The following is a 19,788-nucleotide window of genomic DNA, read 5'->3' as shown; positions in this document are numbered from 1 at the left end:
AACCTTCATCCGAAGACGTTCAACCTTCATCCAAAGACGTTCAACCTTCATCCGAAGACGTTCAACCTTCATCCAGAGACGTTCAACCTTCATCCAGGAGGTTCGATCCTCAAGGAACGTCGGCTGTCATTATCCTGATTGGAAGGACCGTCTTCCTTCAGAAGTTCAACGATTGATCTCCCATTTTACAAATTTATTGTTTAGTTCAGGCTACAACACTTGGAATGTTTGGTTACTTATTTTCATGCTTCTGTTTACTTTTTCACTTCAAAATGAAGAGTTTTAAGTGTTTGGTTAATGATCTCATGTTTGCCTTTTACACATGAAAAATAGTGTTTTACAAAAGCAAAGAATCGCTACTTTTTGAAAACGCATTTTTTATAACAGTAGACAATAACAGCAAAAAGTAGCTAAAACATTGTTTAGCTTGTGAAGACACAAATAGTAATAGGGCTTTAATGTTTTATTTGATCCAAACATGAAACGAATCGAACCGGATCAAAATAATTTGGTTCGGTCAAAAGATCAAACATAATTATAATTTAATATGGTTTAGTCCTAAAAAAATATAAGTAATATGGTTAAGTCCAATTCGATTTGGTTCGGTTTTTGAACTGAACCGAAATATGCTCACTCCTTAATCCGGGTGGAAGAGGGTTTCTGGATCTTTAAAAAAACTGGATGATCCGGAGTCGAACCGGGAATAAGCAGTCCTGCCTAGGGATGGCAACGGGTAGGGTACCTTCGGGTAGTGCCAATCCCAAACCCTTACCCGTTTATTTTTTAACTACCCGTACCCTTCCCATTACCCTAACGGGTATACGTTTTGCATCCCATACCCGTCCCATTTAATTCACGGATACCCTTACTCGTTAAAAATCAATAAATAAAATAAAAATATTACAAATTTAATAAATATAATAAATCATCCATTTAGAAATTGAACAAATTAAACCTTAATCAATAAAAATAAAGTAGCTTAGTGGTATCACTTAATGGTCAAAAAATAAAAAGTTGGTGTTCAAATCTCACATCTTACATCTAAAATGCAATAATATTTTTTAATATATAAAAAAATTATGACGGGTAACGGGTACCGGGTAGGGTCTTCCCATACCCGTCCCATTACCCTAACGGGTAATGATTTTGATCTCATACCCGTCCCATACCCTTTTATACAGGGTACGGATAGTCCCATTAGGGTCAGGTAGTGCCGGATACCCCACGGATAGATTAGCGGTTGCCATCCCTAGTCCTGCCGTGTGACCCCGGTTTTTAATCATTTCTTAAAAAAAAGTTTTCTTTTCATTTTCTTTATCAGACCCTAATATCGAATTCACATCTTCGACTCGCCCCCTTCTTCTCCGTTTTCTGCTTCGACTTGCAGTGCAGCCCTCTTTTTCTCCGTCTTCTCCTTCGATTTGTTTTAGTTAATTTCAGGTTTCAGCTTTCTCCGTTTTCTTTTGCTTTCACGTTTCAATTTTTTGCTTGTTTCTTTTTTTCTTTTTTGAAGAATTGCTGGTTTGCTGGAAACTGAACAATGATGAATTAATAAGTTCTTTAATTTGACAAATTGCTGGTTTTGATGAAGATTAATATGGTTGGAAGAATTCCTTTTTTTTTTTTTCTGGAAAGTGAATACTCAAATAGAGAGTAAGCAGAGGCGGACGCAGCCTGGCGCCTGGAAGCTCCAGTCACCCCGGCGCTGGAGGTGCATGGGGGTAATTTCTGATTTCCAGAAATGCATCCCTGCCTGTTCATCTCCTTCTCTGTAGGAGATAGGTTAATTAAGTCCAGCCCATTCCATTTGGCTTGGCTGGGAATAGGCAGCCCATTCTATTCGGAAATCCTGCGTCCGCCACTGAGAGTAAACATTAAGAAAAGTTGCTGGTTTGCTGGTTTTGCTGAAAGCATTTATCTTTGTCGTTAGTCAACATTAAGAAAATTTTGTAATCTTTATCTATATCAGTAGATATTTTGGGGGTTTCTAGCTCTGGTTTTGGGACATAACAGTGGATATATATCAGCTTTAGTATTGAAATTATTTGTTTATTTAATTACTTATTACTTCATCCGGTTCAACCAATCCGAGTCATTTGGTTGAACCCAGTGACCTCTGACCCAACTGCAAATCTGGTTTCATGTCCGGCTCGGTTCTGACAACATTTGTTTTCACAGGCTTTGGTTGCTAGAATTGACCCCTTTGAAGTTGCATCATTATTGTCCTTGAACATTTCTTTTAAACATCCAGTCTGGGCTTTGAAGGTACAAGGCAGATTGGTGTTTAGGAAAAAGAATATGTCTTTTGCAGTATTCACACCCTCAATATGTTCATCATCACTTGTTAGCCAACCGCAATTACATAATTTGCACCATCAGAGAACTTCTCCATCAAATCCAAGCTTTTTGATTGTTGACCACAAATGTCTATGTCTAGGGAGTAATATGGTAAGTTTGTGTAAAACATCTAGAATCAATTCACTTAGAAATCTCAAGTTCACTGCAAGAAATTCCATGGACTCTACTGGTCAAAAGTTGTCTGATGTATCTTTGAAATGGGATGATCAAGATCAAGAGCAAGAAGACCCTGAAGACTTGGAGTCACCATGGGAAGGTGCAATTATCTACAAGAGAAACCCTTCAATTTCACATTTAGAGTATTGTACAACCTTGGAGAGGCTCGGGCTACAAACTCTTTCAACTGAGGTTTCAAAATCGAGAGCTTCAATTATGGGATTACGTGTAACAAAAGCTGTGAAGGATTACCCGCTTGGAACTCCTGTTCAGATTTCCATTGATGTGACAAGGAAGAAGAAAAAGCTAAGGCTTGATGGTATGATCAAGACTGTCATCACTCTAGCTTGCAATAGGTATTTTAGTTTCTGATTCTACCGATTTTCTAATATATATAAGAGGTGTTGCATATGAGTTTATGATTGCTATAAATTATTAAGAAGTTCAAATTGGTCATGTTTAGGACTTTGGTTCTTAATTGAGTCTATTTGTGTGTTGTTTTGGCAATTCCTACTTGCTTTAGCAATGGAAGTTTGCATTACCATAGACTGATAACCCAGAAAAAATGGACTGAAATGCAAAATAGGAGGAAATAATAGATGCTTTTCAGATTGTTATCATTCATAAATCTCTTTTGGGTCCTTGTCCTGGTTCCTCTTATTTTGGTTTAATTGCTGAAGATTGTTAACAATTAGCATCTTTATTGGATAATATTTGTTTTTAATTTTGCCGTTGAACCTAATGCGAGTCATTTTTATGTAAAGGTGTGGTGAGGCAACCGCTGAGAGCATATACTCCAACTTGGGTATTTTACTAAGTGAGGAGGCGATTTCAGAACCAGATATTATAAATATGGGAGTGATGTTTGGTGAAGATAAATATAGATCGGGTGCGGGATTTGGCGAGGAAGAAGAAGACGAGGATGATAGTTCAGTTGATTGGGATGATAGGTTGTATTTTCCTCCAGAAGAAAAGGAAATTGATATTTCAAAGAACATAAGAGACTTGATACATATAGAAATTACACTAAATGCAATATGTGGTCCAAGTTGCAAAGGTTTATGTTTAAAGTGTGGGACTAATTTGAACACTAGCACTTGTAGGTGTAACGAAGAGAAGGTTGAAGAGAAAGGTTATGGCCCTCTTAAAGATTTAAAAGCACAAATGCAGCCAAAAGGTTAGCTTAGTTTAGCTATATCATTATTTTCTTTGACTGTAGAAAGCCATGAACTTGTTCTAAATTTGAATATATATTACATCATATTTGCTTTGAGAATTTGTATGATTCGTTCAATCTTTGTCATGTTATTTGGTTCAGGCAGATTAATATTTGGTAAAGCGATTATGAGTTGTTACGATGAAAATGACTAATATATATATTTTAAAGGGCAAAGTACGAAAAAATGTTCGTGGTTTGCCTTATTTACAAATAGAGATCCGTGGTTTAAAAGTTTACAAATAGATGTATCTGGTTTGCTTTAAAATATAAGAATAATTTTTTTAAGATAAAAATGTATTTAGTTGTAATCTGAAATATAATAAATATACTTCTAAACAATGATCCAAATCATACATACACAATCTCTTACAAAATAAGATAGAGTATCATAATATATGTCCAATACATAGTTTTCAAATTCTAAGAAACCACAATCTTTCATTGATATCCTTCGTTATCTTCCCCATCATCATCCTGTACAAGAATCGACATATAACTCATATCAATTGCAAATTATCGTCAGAACTTAACTGTGTAATTGTAATACTTTGTTTTCTAAATAAAATATACCACGGACCTTTATTTGTAAACTTTTAAACCACATGTCTCTGTTTGCAAATTAGGCAAACCACAAGCATTTTTTTTTTTTCGTATTTTTCCCTATTTTAAATAAATTAGACATATAAATATCTTAAAGAAGTTACTTTATTTTCAACAAATGTCTATATATTTTATGCAAAGAAATTAATATTACATGGAAGAATAAGAAAAAAGAAATAGAAAAAAAAAAGTTAAATAGATAGAATAAATGTTTGTTTGATTCTAATTAACTCTACCTTATTTAATGAAAATTTTGAGCTAAATACCGTTATTTAACTGTCGTATCACGCTTCCAAACAGATTTATTGATAAACTGAACCAATTTTGAATTTTATTTTACATTTGCATTTAATTGTTTAATGCTATAATTTTTCTTTTGGATAAGATCTAAATTTGCCCCTGTTATTTTTGGAAAAGTGTAAATTTATTTTTAGCGTACGAAATGGTAATTTTTCAATCTTTATGTTTCTAAGCAAGATGAGTTTTATCCCTACCAAATATTTTGATGTTTACTTTGGAGAAGGTTAAAAGTAAGTTTGACCTGTTGAGTGGAAATAGTGAAAGCAAAAACGATGAGATGGGCTCAAGTGTTGCTAGTTGGCCATCAAAGGGTAAAGAAGGTGCGACCTCTGTAGAAGAAATTAGAGGCCACCCTAGTGAAAAGTACTAAATTCCCCCACTTAGGGCGAAGAACACTACGAAAACCCCTGACAACTAGGGTCGTATTCTAAATGGAAGCATACCTAACCAACTTGTTATTCCTACTGTCCATTTGTAGGCCCACGTGAATATGCAAGCTTCTCCTCACAACTATGTCAGGGAGGAAGAGTCCGTTCATAACTTGGGGGCATTATGAGAATGAGAGGAAATAAGAGAAACATTGATGTTCGATCTTACATTCCTCAAGTTCACGTCAAAAACTCCGACGAGGAACCACATGATGAATGTCGATGTTGTAAGGGATATTGTGTAGGAACTATATGAAACTAGACTTCGACAAGCTGGTTGGCCAAAATTTCACAGGCCGTATAAGGGCCATTGACTGAGAGAATCCTTACCGAATTCTAGAATTTAGCTTATTCTCTATGTAGGGTAGAAGTCCACCTTGCATATGAAGAGATTTACAATCCAGTGCATGGAATTGGTCAACCTTTCTAATTTTGGTAATTACAAGTTAAGGCTATTCCCTAATTCTCTTAGGGGTTTGGTCTTTACTTGATTTTCCTCTTTATCTCGTAATTCAGTTTACATGACAATATGGAACAGAAGTTCGATGCCCAATTTTACAGTACAGAGCCTGAATTTTGTGTGGCCAAGTTATCCCAAATGTCTCAAAAAAAATAGAGGAGACAACTGCCGCTTACATTGCTCGTTTCAAGCGTATGCGAAGCAGATGCATATATGAGTTGTCGAACGCTCACACCCCGAATTCTCAAGTCTTTCTTCCGAGTTGTTACTTTTGAGGGACATTAAATGGGTTATCATGTAAATCTTACTTACTTGTGGGAGGAACCCGCGAGGAACAATGTCGCATAGTTCGATATAAATGAATACCTTCAAACTCTTGGTTTCTAAAAGATAGAATCGCAACTTGGTTTCATCCAACCGAGAAAAATTGGTAAAGTCGGCCGTGAGGGACCATCCTACCTTCCAAGGATTAGATTCATGGACAATCATTTAATTTCTAATTGTTAATACATTTAAACTTGGAAAAATTACAAAAAATAAACCTTGTGATTTGAATCATTTTCAAACATAAAGTATGTGGTTTAAAAATTTGCAAACCGGTACATTGAGTCTGATTCTATTAGCAAACACGGTCCAAAAAGACTAACGGTGTTAAATCTGTTGAGGTGACAGTCAAAGTCAAAAGGTCTGAGAGGTATTTTTGTATTTTCATTTATTTTATATTTTATAATTATTTATATTTTTAAAATCCTAAACCTTACCAAATACCCAACTGACACCTCATCTTTCTCTCACATCTCTCTCATACTCTCTCATCTGTATTGTCTTCTACAAAAAAAAAAAAAATCAATAAAGTTGAGCTAGACTTATTTAAAATTTCATTCTTATATTTACTTTTTTTGTGTGTTTATACTTCTTTTGGGTAATTACCTTTCCGGGCTAGCAGTATCCCAAATCTGAGCTTTAATAACTTTAGCTTTGATGTTGATAGTCCTAGTCTGAAAATCTACACCAATGGTAGATTTCGAATCAAAGCAAAACTCGTTCTTAGTAAACCGAGACAACAACTGAGTCTTACCGACGGCGAAATCGCCGATCACCACTACCTTGAACACATAGTCTATTTTGTTTTCACATTTCTCAGTTTTGTCACCGTTCATGCCTGATGATACCAGAATACCATACCCGCAACTCCTTTCTCTGTTTTAAGTCCAATTTCATAAATTAAAGAGTGCAACAACTAACAGAACTTGTGAAAGTGACACATCTTAACAATTGTTCAGGCCTAAAGACACATTGTTTTCTATGAATAATCAGAAGCCATTGGAGGCTATAGAAGACATACAAATGTTTGAGAGAGAATATGAGAGGGATGTGAGAGTGGGAGAGAGAGAGATGAGAGCTTATGTGTCAGTTGGTTATTTGGTAAGGTTTAGGATTTTAAAAGTATAATTAATTATAAAATATAAAATAAATGAAAGTATAAAAATACCTCTCAGACCCTTTGACTTTGACTTCCACCTCAGGAGTTTTAACATCGGTAGTCTTTTTGGACTTTGTTTGCTAATGGAATCAATCGTGAGGTATCAGTTTGCAAATTTTTAAACCACATAGTTTATGTTTGAAAATTGAGTAAATTATATCAATAGTACCTGAATTATACATTAGTTCACACTTCGGTACCTGAATTACATTTTGTCCCAAAAATATATCTCAAATAACGGTAACTGGACAATTTAATACTTTTAACCGGTCAATGTAAGTTTGACCACTTTTAATTAATGTTTGGACCCACCATATTCTATCTTCTTTAGAGCATCTCTAGTGGACATATAATTGGACTGATCTGCAAATTTTTAAAGTTATTTGTGGGTGTTTAACCACTGTATGTGAAAAAAACCTTGTATCCATAGGTGGAGAGTATTCAAATATGGACAGTATCCTTTGTGAAAAATGTGAGAAAGAAAAAAGGAAGCTCCAAATGGAAGGAAAAGGGACGCGCCATCTACTTCTTATTGGAGAGGAAGTCGTGCTATGCAGTCTCCATGTTAGAGCGTGTGGCTTGGCTTTATTGAAGCATTTTTTTTATTTTTAGTGGGTTTGTTCATCATTTACTCTAAATTATTGTGTAATTTTATGTCTATTTTTTTTAGTTTAAATGACTGTGTAATTTCTGAGGGTTTTGTTTTTTTGGAAGAGGTAATTTCAGGTTAAATTTTTGTTTGTGATTTTTTTTAGTTTTATTATATTATTTTCTTCATTTTATACCATTGAAAATCATTTGGACAAATAAATATCATTTAATATTTTTTTAAATACCATTTCATATTATTAATTATTTTCTAATTTAATAACTTAATATTAATTAATATTGATAATATAAAAAAAATAGATTAAAGTAAAAAATTAAATGTTATTAGATATAGGACCCATTTAAATTAATAAAAGTGTCCAACCATTAAAAGTAGTTTGTTAGGAGAAGTGTTTTAATACAGAGAGTATTTTGTAATAGTGTAAATAGATGATGTGACAATGGTTGGAGTATCCAACCATTATAGTTGCTCTTACATTCACTCTCTCTCTCTTCTATTTTTTTTCTCTCCTTTTCTCTCTCTTCCTCTTTAACCATACCCGCAGTAAAAAAAACACCACATCAATCTTAATTTGTTTCTCCATTCTCTCTCTTAACTCTTTCTCTCATTGATCAAGAAAACCCAAAACAAGAAACAAAAAATTAATCCAGGCAAAAACCCAAAACAAATTCATAAGTGAATCCAAAAAACCCAAAAATAACAGATGGTCATTTTCTTTCTCTTTCCAATATTGTTTGCACTTCCATTCTCTCTCTCTCTTCCATTTCTGATTTTCTTTCTCTCTTCAATTTTTCTCTCAAAATCCATCAAAATTTAATATAATATAATATAAATAACTCCATCATCTGATCTGATCATCACTGATTTTTCAATTAAATTCCATTTCAAAACAGAATGATAGACATAACAATTATAGTAGCAGAAGAGAACGAAAGGAGAATAAAAAATTCAAGAAGATCAGATGGTGCAGGTGCAGCAAATGGGAATTTCATGGTGATTAAATGGCATTGCTAAGTCTAGTTTCTTTGTTCAGTTATTAGAATATGAAAAACAAGAAATATGTGGAGGCCAAGTCCGAGATAGGTGTTCCTGCTTCTAATGGCTTCTTTTCAGTCTGGCTCATTTCTTCTTTTCTTCTACCTGTCTTATTGTATGATTCTTCTGCACATCAATGGCGCACCCAAATGCTGCAAGAAGATAATCATTTTGATCTCATTTTTTTCCGCAAATTATTTTGCAGGAAGGTGTGTTTTGCAGAAAGGCGTGTTTTTCTCTTTGATTAACTAGCTACATTCCGATTCCTTTGGGAAATTGATAGCATCGAAGGAAGGAGAGAGATATATTTGAGGAGAGAAACATAGTTCAGGAGAGAGAAATAGAGCGAAATAGAAGAGAGAGAGGAGTGAGACAGGGTCAAACCCTTACAAATGGTCAAATAAATTGTTAAAATCAAATTGATTGGTTAATGCGGGGTAAAATTATTAAATTGTCCAGTCATTCATATTTGGAGTATATTTTTGGGACAAAATGTAATCTAGGTACCAAGTGTGAATTGGAGTATAAGTCAGGTACCTTTGATGTAATTTACTCTTTGAAAATGACTCAAACCACAAGGTTTATTTGTATACTTTTCCTTTTAAACTTTAGTGAGTGGTTTTTCCTATACTTTTATCCATTTAGAGTTATATCGATCTATATGCTAACACAATGTACAATGTATTTATGAGCTTACCTAAGATATGTCTATTCCTTTAATGATATGAAGCGATAGATAAAATGTAACGACCCGGTCCGGAGAGGGTGGCGCCGGGGTAGAAGGCCTGAGCAAGGAGCGGCCCTAAGGGATGGCGATGGGGGTAGGAATGAATTGAATCCCACATCAGAAATGGAGAGGGAGTGATTGAGGCTTATTAGTAAGATGTGAATCCAATACATGCAGACGCGTTTTAAAGCCGTGAGACCCAATGTGTTGGAATTGGGCCAGAGCGGACAATATCTACATGATATTGGACCAGAGTGTTACAATTGGTATCAGAGCCGACTCTCCACATACGATGTGTGGTTCGGGGACGAACCAGGCGGAAGCTGGTGGGCCTATAACGACCCGGTCCGGAGAGGGTGGCGCCGGGGTAGAAGGTCTGAGCAAGGAGCGGCCCTAACGGATGGCGATGGGGGCAGGAATGAACTGAATCCCACATCGGAAATGGAGAGGGAGTGATTGGGGCTTATTAGTAAGATGTGAATCCAATACATGCAGACGCGTTTTAAAGCCGTGAGGCCCAATGTGTTGGAATTGGACCAGAGCAGACAATATCTACATGGTATTGGACCAGAGTGTTACATAAAACTCGTTAAAATATTTGTCAAAAAAATTTTGTTTTATCAAAATAGGATTTTATTACATGGAGATTTTCAAAGATGAAATGAAGATACTAAGCATCCTTTTGAGGAGGTAGAGACTGAATAGACATTTCCTAAGTTTGAGAGGGGGAGCTTCTTAAGGATGAGCCTAAAATTTGCCATGGGATCACCATAAGCACCACTAGAATGAGGCCTCAAGAGAGTTATCTTAAAAAAATCCATCTACAAAAATCAACATATCAAGCCCTTGTATATTAGGGCTCATCTCAATGGGAAGTCCACATCCAGAGTCTTAAAACACAATGGGTCTGCTACAAAAGTTATACCGTCGAGAATGGTTAAAACACTTGGTAAAGGTGAAGAAGAGCTCATTGAAATAGATGTGACCGTTTCTGATGCGAACCCACGAGGAACAGTGCCTCGAAAACCCGACAACTAGATTTGATCCCTAGGAAAGCTAACGAATCAGGGTCGGATAGAAAAGAACCCTTACAAAACTAGGTTGTAAAGACCCAATCCCAGTCTCCAACAATTAAGGATTTAATCCCGAACTGTTCAAAGTAGTGCCCCAAAGAACACAAGAGAAACCACTTACAAACTCTTAAGAGTAATATTTTTATTAATATCAAACTTGTTACAAACTTAGAAAATTGGAAATATTTAAAGACTAAAACTAAATCATGTTGGACATATTTTGCCCTTACATAACTAAAATAAACATAATAAATATAAGGGTAAAAAGTAACTAAGCTAGTCAAAATTATTATCTAGAAAGTCAAAGTAAAAGTCTTCCTCATAATTCATCATGTAGTCTCGTACCAAAGAAAAATTGTGTAATTCTTTAAATTGCAAATAATTTCCCACCATCCAAAACTTATTATCCAACTTAATTAAATCTCCTTAAAATCCAAATTCAATTCCCTCAAAATCCAAATTCAAAATGAATTAAATCTAATTAATCCATTTTCAATTTGATATTCGTGTAACTCGAAAGGGATTAAAATATTTCATTTTAAACTTCGCACGCTTCATAGGATTATCGAATAAAGGACTAAAATTCGTAAATATAATCTCGTTCTTGGCATGGATCTGATTCTCATCAGTGTCTGCCTTTAACGTAAAGATTACAAAATTACTTGGATTTTTCTGTTAGAAGTTACAATATGAAGCAAGTCTCACTGATCGACATTCTTCATGATGGATTCTACTACCAATTATCAGGTTTTTGTTGTGTCGGGATTGGATACACACCAATTGGTGTGTGCCATTATCCTTACATTAGTTCTTATTATTTTAGGGGAGATGATATGGAAGTAGTGTGGGTAAATGAAAAGCCTTTCCAAATCATGTTAGATACAATAGACACAAGATTCTATGAAGGAGGATTTTGGCCGATTAGATTTGTGGAAAAGGACGAGTTTGGTGCTCTAAAGAAGTGCTCAGTTGTGCACAAAGCAGAGAAGAAGATTGTCAATAAATAAAGATACTTAGTCGCACCAATTACCAACAGGGCAGTAAGTGATGCTCCAATTACCAAAGAAATTTATGATGATTAAAGCAGGAAAGGAGCAACATGCGGTAACTAAAGTCGCTAATATAAAAATGCATACACACAGTTTATTTGATAAATTCTTGCAACAAGAGTAGTGTGAAGTGCACAGGTTTAGGTTTTTTAGGAACAAGACAAAGAATACATATGACTTTAAGGAGATATAGTTGTGCATACTCACAGCCGTATCATAAAAGTTAGAGGATGCACCATGCTAGGTGGAGGATCCTTTAGTTGAAGTCAACTTGGGAACAAAGGAGGGGCCTATAGTCACCTCTATTAATAGGCTAATGGAGCCGGAGTTAAATGAGAAAATCATTGAGCTATTGCATGAGTTCAAGGATTGATTTTCTTCTAGTTGTGAGGAGATGCCTGACTTGGATAAGATCCTAGTGGAGCACATGTTACCTATCAAACCTAAATTCCACCCCTACAATCAACCTCCAAGAAGAATGTCCAAAAAAGTGGAGTTGAATGTGAAAGGTGAGATCGAGAGATTCCTAAAGGTCGGTTTTATCATGCCTATGAGGTATGCATAATTGCTCTCTAATATAGTTTCTGTTGTTAAAAATAATGGAAAACCTAAGGTGTGTGTTGATTTTAGAGAGTTGAATAAGGTTATACCTAAGGGTGTTTATGTTATGCCAATAACCAATATGTTGATTGATATGGTATCTCGGAATGGCATTCTTTCTTTTCTAGATGATTTTTAGGCTATAACCAAATATTGCTTGCAGTAGAGGATGTATCTAAGACAACCTTTAGGTGTATAGAGGCATTGGATACTTTTGAGTGGTTGGTCATGTGGTTTTAACCTTAAAATTACTAGAGCCACCTACCATCGAGCCATGAATGCAATATTAATAATATGCTGGGAAACCTTATAGAGGTATATATTGATGACATTGTTGTGAAATCTAAGAGGGAGCTTGACCATGTAGAAATTTAAAAAAAGAGTTTCCTTAGGATGAGAGAGCACGAGTTAAAAATGAATCCTCTAAAATGTGCATTTGGTGTTCTGGCTGATAACTTTTTTGGGTTTTTGGTTCACAAAAGAGGTGTAGAAGTAAATAAAAATAAAGCCATAATTGTACTTGAGGCTAAACCCCATACCAATAAGAATGAACTCTAAAGATTTATTGGGTTAGTCAATTACCTAAGGAGATTTGACAATCTAGTTGGGAAATCATAAGTGTTCTCTGAGTTGTTGTCTTTAAAGGGAGACATGGAGTTTAGGTGGGAAGAGAAACACCAAAAGGCTTTTGAGAATATCAATGAGTACTTAACTCATCCAATAGTGTTAGTTCCACCCAGAAAGAAGATTCCTTTGAAGGTGTATTTGTCTACCGTAGAAAGCTCCATTATCTGTCTACTTACGTAGAACAACTAGACATGCCATGAACAAGTTGTGTACTACTTAGATGATTGGCCAAGACAGAAATGAGATAGTTTACCATTGAGAAACAATGTCTAACATTGCACTTTTCTTGTACTAAATTGAGATATGATCTTATAAAGTCACGAGTTTTTATGATTTCACAGACAAACTTATTGAAGTTCATGCTTTAGATAACTGCTTATCACTGAGAGGATTGTCAAATGGGCACTTACATTGCTTGAGTTCACTTTGGTTTGCATGCCTTAAATGACGGTCAAAGGACAAGTATTGGCGGGAGTTTTGGTAGAGCACCCTTCCAATATGGAGAAATAAGCTGATTTGGAGCTGCCTATATTTATAGGGTCAACAAAGTTCCTTGGATTTTGAAGTTTGATGGCTCAAGTATGGATAAAGCGACATGCGTATATGTTTTAATCATTTCTCCCTCTAATACTAAGACGACTTTATCTTTCAATTTGGATTTTGTTTATGCTAACAATCAAGTAGAATATAAGGCTTTGATTATGAGATATTGAAGAACTTAGGTGCGAAGGAGGCCATTGTTATTGGAGATTTTTAATTGGTGCTGAAATAGTTAAGCAGAGAATTCAAATGCACTAGTATGACTTTGACACCTTATTTCATTATGGCAAGATAATTAGTTGACGAGTTTGAAGAGCTTTTTTGGTGCATCTTCCAAGTGAAGCCAATTGTGTCTGAGTGGCTTCCAATTTGCAAATCTCAAAGGACTTGACTCACATGCTAGTTGATAAGTGTCCAATTCAACAATGAAATGCCCACTTTAGTACTAGGTTATTTAGTTAATTTAGTTATTATTTTGGATGTTAATGCTTGTTTTGGTATGTTTTATCTCCACAGGACTCATGTGATTAAAAGGAGCAGAATTGGACTTAACTTGAAAAAAATTTGGACTAGAAGGGAATTTGGAGGAGCTGAAACAAAGGCAAAGTTATTCTTGCCCAAAACTAAGGATTTGAGATTGCAAATTTCTGAATTGACAAAGACTCTTCTCCTATTCAATCAAGAATGAACCTGGACAACTAGAGATTATGAAGCATGCACAAAATTAGGAGATATGGCAGATTAGGAAGGATTCATGTTGTGATTAACATTCTATTAGTTTTCTGTTTCTTTTTAGCCATCTTTTAGGAAGAACTGGCTACTACTAAAAATGTAGGACTTTACATTTTGGATATTCAGGTTTTATTTTGAGTTTCCTTTTCGGTTCTTATTTTTGTTCTCTTTTCACAGAAAAATATTGTTCTACATGGCTATTCATAGCTAAATCTCTATTTTCAGTTAAGGGTTAATTCAAGGGCATGATTTCTCAAGTATTGTGAGATCGTTTTACTTCTATCATTCTTATTTATTCCGTATCATTTATTTATTCACTGTGTTTAGAGATTTCATTCCAATTGTTATTTGATATTTGAGTGATAACGACTGATTGTTCATTTATTAAGTTAACATACAACTATTTGATTAGACTAGGGAATTAAGGAGTCATTGTTTAGTTGGATCAAAGCAAGTAGTGAATGATATATATAAAGTCGAACCTTAGATTGTATTCAGAGGTAAATCAAATTGACAACCTGAAATTCCTCCACGTGACATTAGTACATCTAAGTTCAATTTTATTATCAAGTGAATAATTGATTAAGTTTCTGAATCGATCTTGTTGAGAATCGGTTGGCTTAGATTAGGTTCTTCTATTTCATAATGATGTTAACAGATTGAATCTTAGCCACTGAGGTAAGGTTATTTGTTAATTAGAGATTAGTTATAGTCTTACTTAACTAATTCAGTATTCGGAAGAATAATCCAAACTAGTCTGATATGCGATTTTGAAGAGTAATCCTTTCTATCAATGATCAATACCGATTGAATTCCTTACTTGAGAATCCCTTAGTCGAAGTCTTATTTAGTTATTATATTCAATTTCAATTTCAATTTTGTTATTTCAGTTAACCTAATTAATCAATCTATTCAAATCTCCTTTTATTTAATTTTGCCATTTGCTTGGTTATAATTGCAATCAAATCAGTATTAATCCCTTGGGTTCGACCTTTACTTACTCTTCTACAAACCTGTTATGTGAGTGTTGTGAAGATATAATTATTTTTGGTGGCTTCGACGCCCGTCACTAGTGTTGGTTCGAAAAAGAGGGCACCCTTAATTTTGGAACGAGGATTGTAAATGGAAAGCTTCAACATGGATGCAGACTTGATTAATTACCCTTAAAAATAATTTTAAGGAATTCCTCTAGAAAAGCTCCTTATACAACCAAGATGAGGACGTGATATTTTATGCTGCTGGAAGATGAGATGTACAAAAAGGTTAGTTTACATCTAATCATTGTAGAAGGCTTTAAAACGCGTAAGATGAGAATCCAATACATGCAGACGCATTTTAAAGCCGTGAGCCCCAAGGTGTTTGATTGGGGCTTATTAGTAAGATGAGAATCCAATACATGTAGACGCGTTGCATGTATTGGATTCTCATCTAATCCAACACCTTGGGCTCACGGCTTTAAAACGCGTCTGCATGTATTGGATTGTAATCACTGTAGAAGGCTTTCCAACGAATGTACCGGAGTAAAACCAACATATTCTTGATCCTTACATCAAAACGTATTAGGTGAGTTTAACTTTAATGGGTAGTCGTTAAGTTTCAGTCGAGATATATGGAATTTGGTTTTTTTTATGTTTGATGATTCAATAGTTGTTATTTGTTTTTTGGTATATTAATATTATGATTTATTAATTCTAAATCATCTTATATGGGTTAATTAACTTGTGATTCAAATTTAGTGGGAATCATAAGTCATTTGGGCATCAAACAAATTGAAACGGAGTCGAATTATACGTTGGGATGATAAGGCAACGAGTTGTCGTGACTGTGACACCATTTGTCAAGCTCTCGATAAAAAGTATCGTCACCAATCATGACCGCGACAAACATATTGCGACTGCAACAGATGATGAGATCATTAATTTCATTTTTTAGGCCTTACTTTCACTATAAACGTCGATTGATCTCAATTTGTTTTAATTGCTCATAAAAATATGTGTACATGATAAAAAAAAAAAAGATATGTGGACATGAGCATCTATCTATTATATATATAAAAGGAGAAGTCTAATTGACACTTGGTAGAATATTAAAGCTTCTAATTTGAGGTGGCACACTAAAAACGCAGTAAGATTATGTGTCAATTTAATAAAATTTTGGACTTTTTAAAATCTAATATTCTAACTTAATAGATTACCGGAATGCTTTTTTAAATTTTATTATAGTGAGTTTATAAAATAGATTATTAAACCTTTCGACAAAATTTCAAAACTTATTAAAATCTATATAATAGATTATTATTAAAGTCTACATTCTTAATTTCAAGAGTCTATATAATAGATTACGGTGGTTTTCACCTGGTCAGTGACTGACCAAGTGAATTTGGTTAGTCACAATTAGATCCATACTTATTAAATCTAAGCCTTACAATAATTTTAATCTCTACCATAAGATTTTAATGAACCTAGATCTAATGGTGACTGATCAAATTCACTCGGTCAGATTATTATAAAAGGATTTAAAGTCTTCTAAAACTCTACCTTATAGTCTGTGCCAATAGATTATTATTTTAAACTTATCAAACACTTCCAACACTCTACCTTATAATGTGTGTCAAATGTTTTTTTTAAATTTTATTATTATATAAAGTGGTAAGAGTTATCTCATCACAACTTTTTAGGAGTCTATGTAATTATCAATCATTATTTTAAAGTTATTAAAACTAGGGGTGCATATGGTCGGTTAACCAGTCCATTAGCAAAAACCATTAACCAGTCCATTTAATTCGATTAACCATATTTCGGTTAGTTTATTACTTCAGTCGATTAACTATTAGTAACTTTTCGTAGCAAATATCACTTTAAATCTATAATTATTCACTTTAAAATAAATATATAGTTATTTAAATATTAAATAAAAATATTGAACTTCAATTTAAGTAACAAAATCGCTAAAACAAATAAATTTTAAGTTATTTTAATATTTTTAACTTAAAAATTCAATATAAATATGTATATTTATATATTGATAATTAAATTTCTACATATATTTATATTAGTTTTATGTGTATTAATACAAAATCGGTTTATTTCGGTTTCGGTTAACCATCGATTTTTGAAATGAAAAACCGTAAACTAGTCCACTGGTTACGGTTAAGCTATTTTTCGGTTCGATTTTGGAAATCGGTTTTTCGGTTTTCCGGTTAGTTATGTGTAGCCCTAATTAAAACCTTCCCAAAACTTTACCTAATAGGCTATGAACGGAAAGTTTTTTGGAGTTTATTGTTAAATAAATCTTTAAGACTTTCAAACATAGTACCACTCTATATCCTCTGTATTTTATTTATAAACAACTACCTAACTATTATTCTATTTATAGCATAGCAATTGGTTTTTAGAGAAAATTCGACCCAAAGTTTACACTGCAACGCCGTGTTGTCTCTATATTTTTTAAGGTGATCAAGAACTTTTAACACTTTTATGTGAAATTTTTAGTTCATGTGTAATCTTATTATAGAAATATGATATTATGTTCACTTATATTAATTTAAAACTCACTTTCTTATTATGTTTTTATGTAGGAAAACATGTCACCGAGATATGATTTCATAGCTGATATTAATACAACTAGGAGAAAATTGGAGAATGAGAGCTAGAAATTTTGACATTATGAAGAGGACTCTATACTATTGATATGATTTTGTCTGATGAAAATGTACTTTTCATTTATTTACATTACAATCTAAACTATTGTTTTATTTAAAGTGTTTTATCTGATTTTCAGGATTCCACTATTGAAGCAATAATTGGAGAAAATTTGATTGAAAAGTTTGGACCTGACTTGAAAGAAGGCAAAGCTTATGCTTTTCAATTTTTCTTTGTTGTTGAAAATAATGGTAAATTCAAGATGTCGACACATAAATACAAATTAAATTTTATGGGAAAGACTTGTGTTCAAGAAACAGATTGTCCAGAGATTAAGAACGAAATCTCTCAGTTCACATCACTAGACATCATTATATCCAAAACATTAGACTCGAGTTTTTTAGTGCGCAAGTGTTCTCACAAAAACTAAATTAAAATTAAAGTTGTATCATTTTAATGTATTAAGTTATATTAATAGTTCCTTCTTACTTTATTCATAGATATAATAGCACAAGTTGTTGATAAAGGACCATTTATCAACAAAAATAACAAAGATGGGAAATCTCGTGTGACAATTTCTTTAGAAGATCAAGAGTATGTTTGCTGAATTTATATTGGAAATTATAACATGTTATATTTAATTGTTGGTATTTACATATGTAATGGAAAATAATAATAGATTATACATATGTATGCGCAGGAAACACATTATTAAATGTACACTTTAAGAGCAATTTGCTACAGATTTTGAAGAACACATTGAATCCAATGATTGGCTAATAATTATCATCATCCAATATGCAAAAATAGGAGAATTTCAAAGTACATAATAGATTACTTATGTATTTAGGATTTGTTTTTTTTTACGAATTCAATCACAATCTTTTTAATCCTTTGTATTTAAGGGTTCGCCAGACTATCCAATTCATATAGTTCGAGATTCTTCTATAATCACCCGGAGATTGATACCTATAAAGAAAGGTACCACTTAGAAATTAGAAATTATATGTCATATTTTGATTAATTAATACTCATTTAAATGAAACTAATGAACAACTTGAAGTTGATTTGTAATGACAAGATGTCATTAAGCCGTTTTTCCAATAAAAGTGTATCAAGCACAATGGATGAATTGCAAAACTGTGCAACAAAAAGTTTAGAAGAAATACAAGAACCTAAAAGGTACTTGCTTTTATTGCATTGAAAAAAATTATAATTATAAATATATATATGAGTTTCCTACATGACTTTATAATTGTTTAGAACAAGTTCACAGTGATGAAAAAAATTATTATTTCTCTGATTATTTCATGTAGATTATTTCTTTTTTAAAAATTTGGTTGTGTTTCTTTATTGAACATCCTATGCTAATTTTAATTTCAGGAGAGCGAGTGTGCATTGATTGCAAAGATAGTGGGCATTGAAACAAATAACAATTGGTACTATTTCTTATGTAGCAAGTGCCCAAAAAAGGTTTTTGAGGAAGACAATAAATATGTTTGTCTTAACTGTAATAAAGAGTGGAATGTCCCCATCATAAGGTAATTTTACTAACTACATTGTTGTTAATTGTGGTATTTGATATAAAATTTAATTTGTGAAAAATAAAATTTGAAAACATATTAGGTATAAGATTCAAATGCGTGTGGGTGATGAAACATCAAATGCTTCGCTTACTGTTTTCGATCGTCCAGCTTTGCAATTAATCGGTAAAACTGCTGCTTGTCGAAAAGAAAGACATGACGAGGTTAGATAACCATATAATTATAAATTTATTTTACCATATTAAAAACTCTACATGATCTAATCGAATCTCCAATTTTATTTTATTTTTCTGCAAAAAAAAAGGAAGGTAACTTGGAAAATTATTCAATTGAGCTTGAACAATTGATTGGAAAAAAATTCATCTTCGAGATTCGAATAACTAAATTCAACTTGCAACATGACTTATCCCCTTATACCGTAGTGAAGATAACTAATGATGCCGATTTGATTGCAAAATATATTAAACATGGAAAAGAAAATCAGGTATAGTTTTAAAAATATCAAATTTCAATTAAATCATGTGATAACATTTGCAATGACTTATATACTCCTTGAAAAATATTATTTGCAACATAGGAATCAGTTGGTCGTGTTGATGACCTTCA

At 33.3% G+C, this 19,788-nt stretch overlaps 1 protein-coding gene across 1 annotated transcript; it reads left to right on the top strand.

Annotated features, from left to right (window-relative positions):
- The first annotated feature begins 1,282 nt into the window (after positions 1-1,282).
- LOC136233486 (large ribosomal RNA subunit accumulation protein YCED homolog 1, chloroplastic) lies at positions 1,283-3,790 on the top strand. Its single transcript, XM_066023155.1, has 3 exons — positions 1,283-1,440; positions 2,179-2,870; positions 3,279-3,790. The coding sequence occupies exons 2-3, from the start codon at positions 2,299-2,301 to the stop codon at positions 3,694-3,696; spliced, it is 990 nt and encodes a 329-aa protein (XP_065879227.1). The 5' UTR covers positions 1,283-1,440; positions 2,179-2,298; the 3' UTR covers positions 3,697-3,790.
- The last annotated feature ends 15,998 nt before the right edge of the window (positions 3,791-19,788 follow it).

The sequence above is a fragment of the Euphorbia lathyris genome, chromosome 6 (assembly GCF_963576675.1).
Source record: "Euphorbia lathyris chromosome 6, ddEupLath1.1, whole genome shotgun sequence".
NCBI lineage: Eukaryota > Viridiplantae > Streptophyta > Magnoliopsida > Malpighiales > Euphorbiaceae > Euphorbia > Euphorbia lathyris.
This window is presented reverse-complemented; position numbering and strand designations above follow the sequence as displayed.

What these genes read in the sequence shown, in the direction of transcription:
- LOC136233486 (XM_066023155.1), top strand. Translation starts at nt 2,299, where the DNA reads ATGTCTTTTGCAGTATTCACACCCTCAATATGTTCATCATCACTTGTT. An exon ending in ATCACTCTAGCTTGCAATAG is followed by an intron (nt 2,871 to 3,278) that starts GTATTTTAGTTT and finishes TTTTATGTAAAG; the next exon opens with GTGTGGTGAGGCAACCGCTG.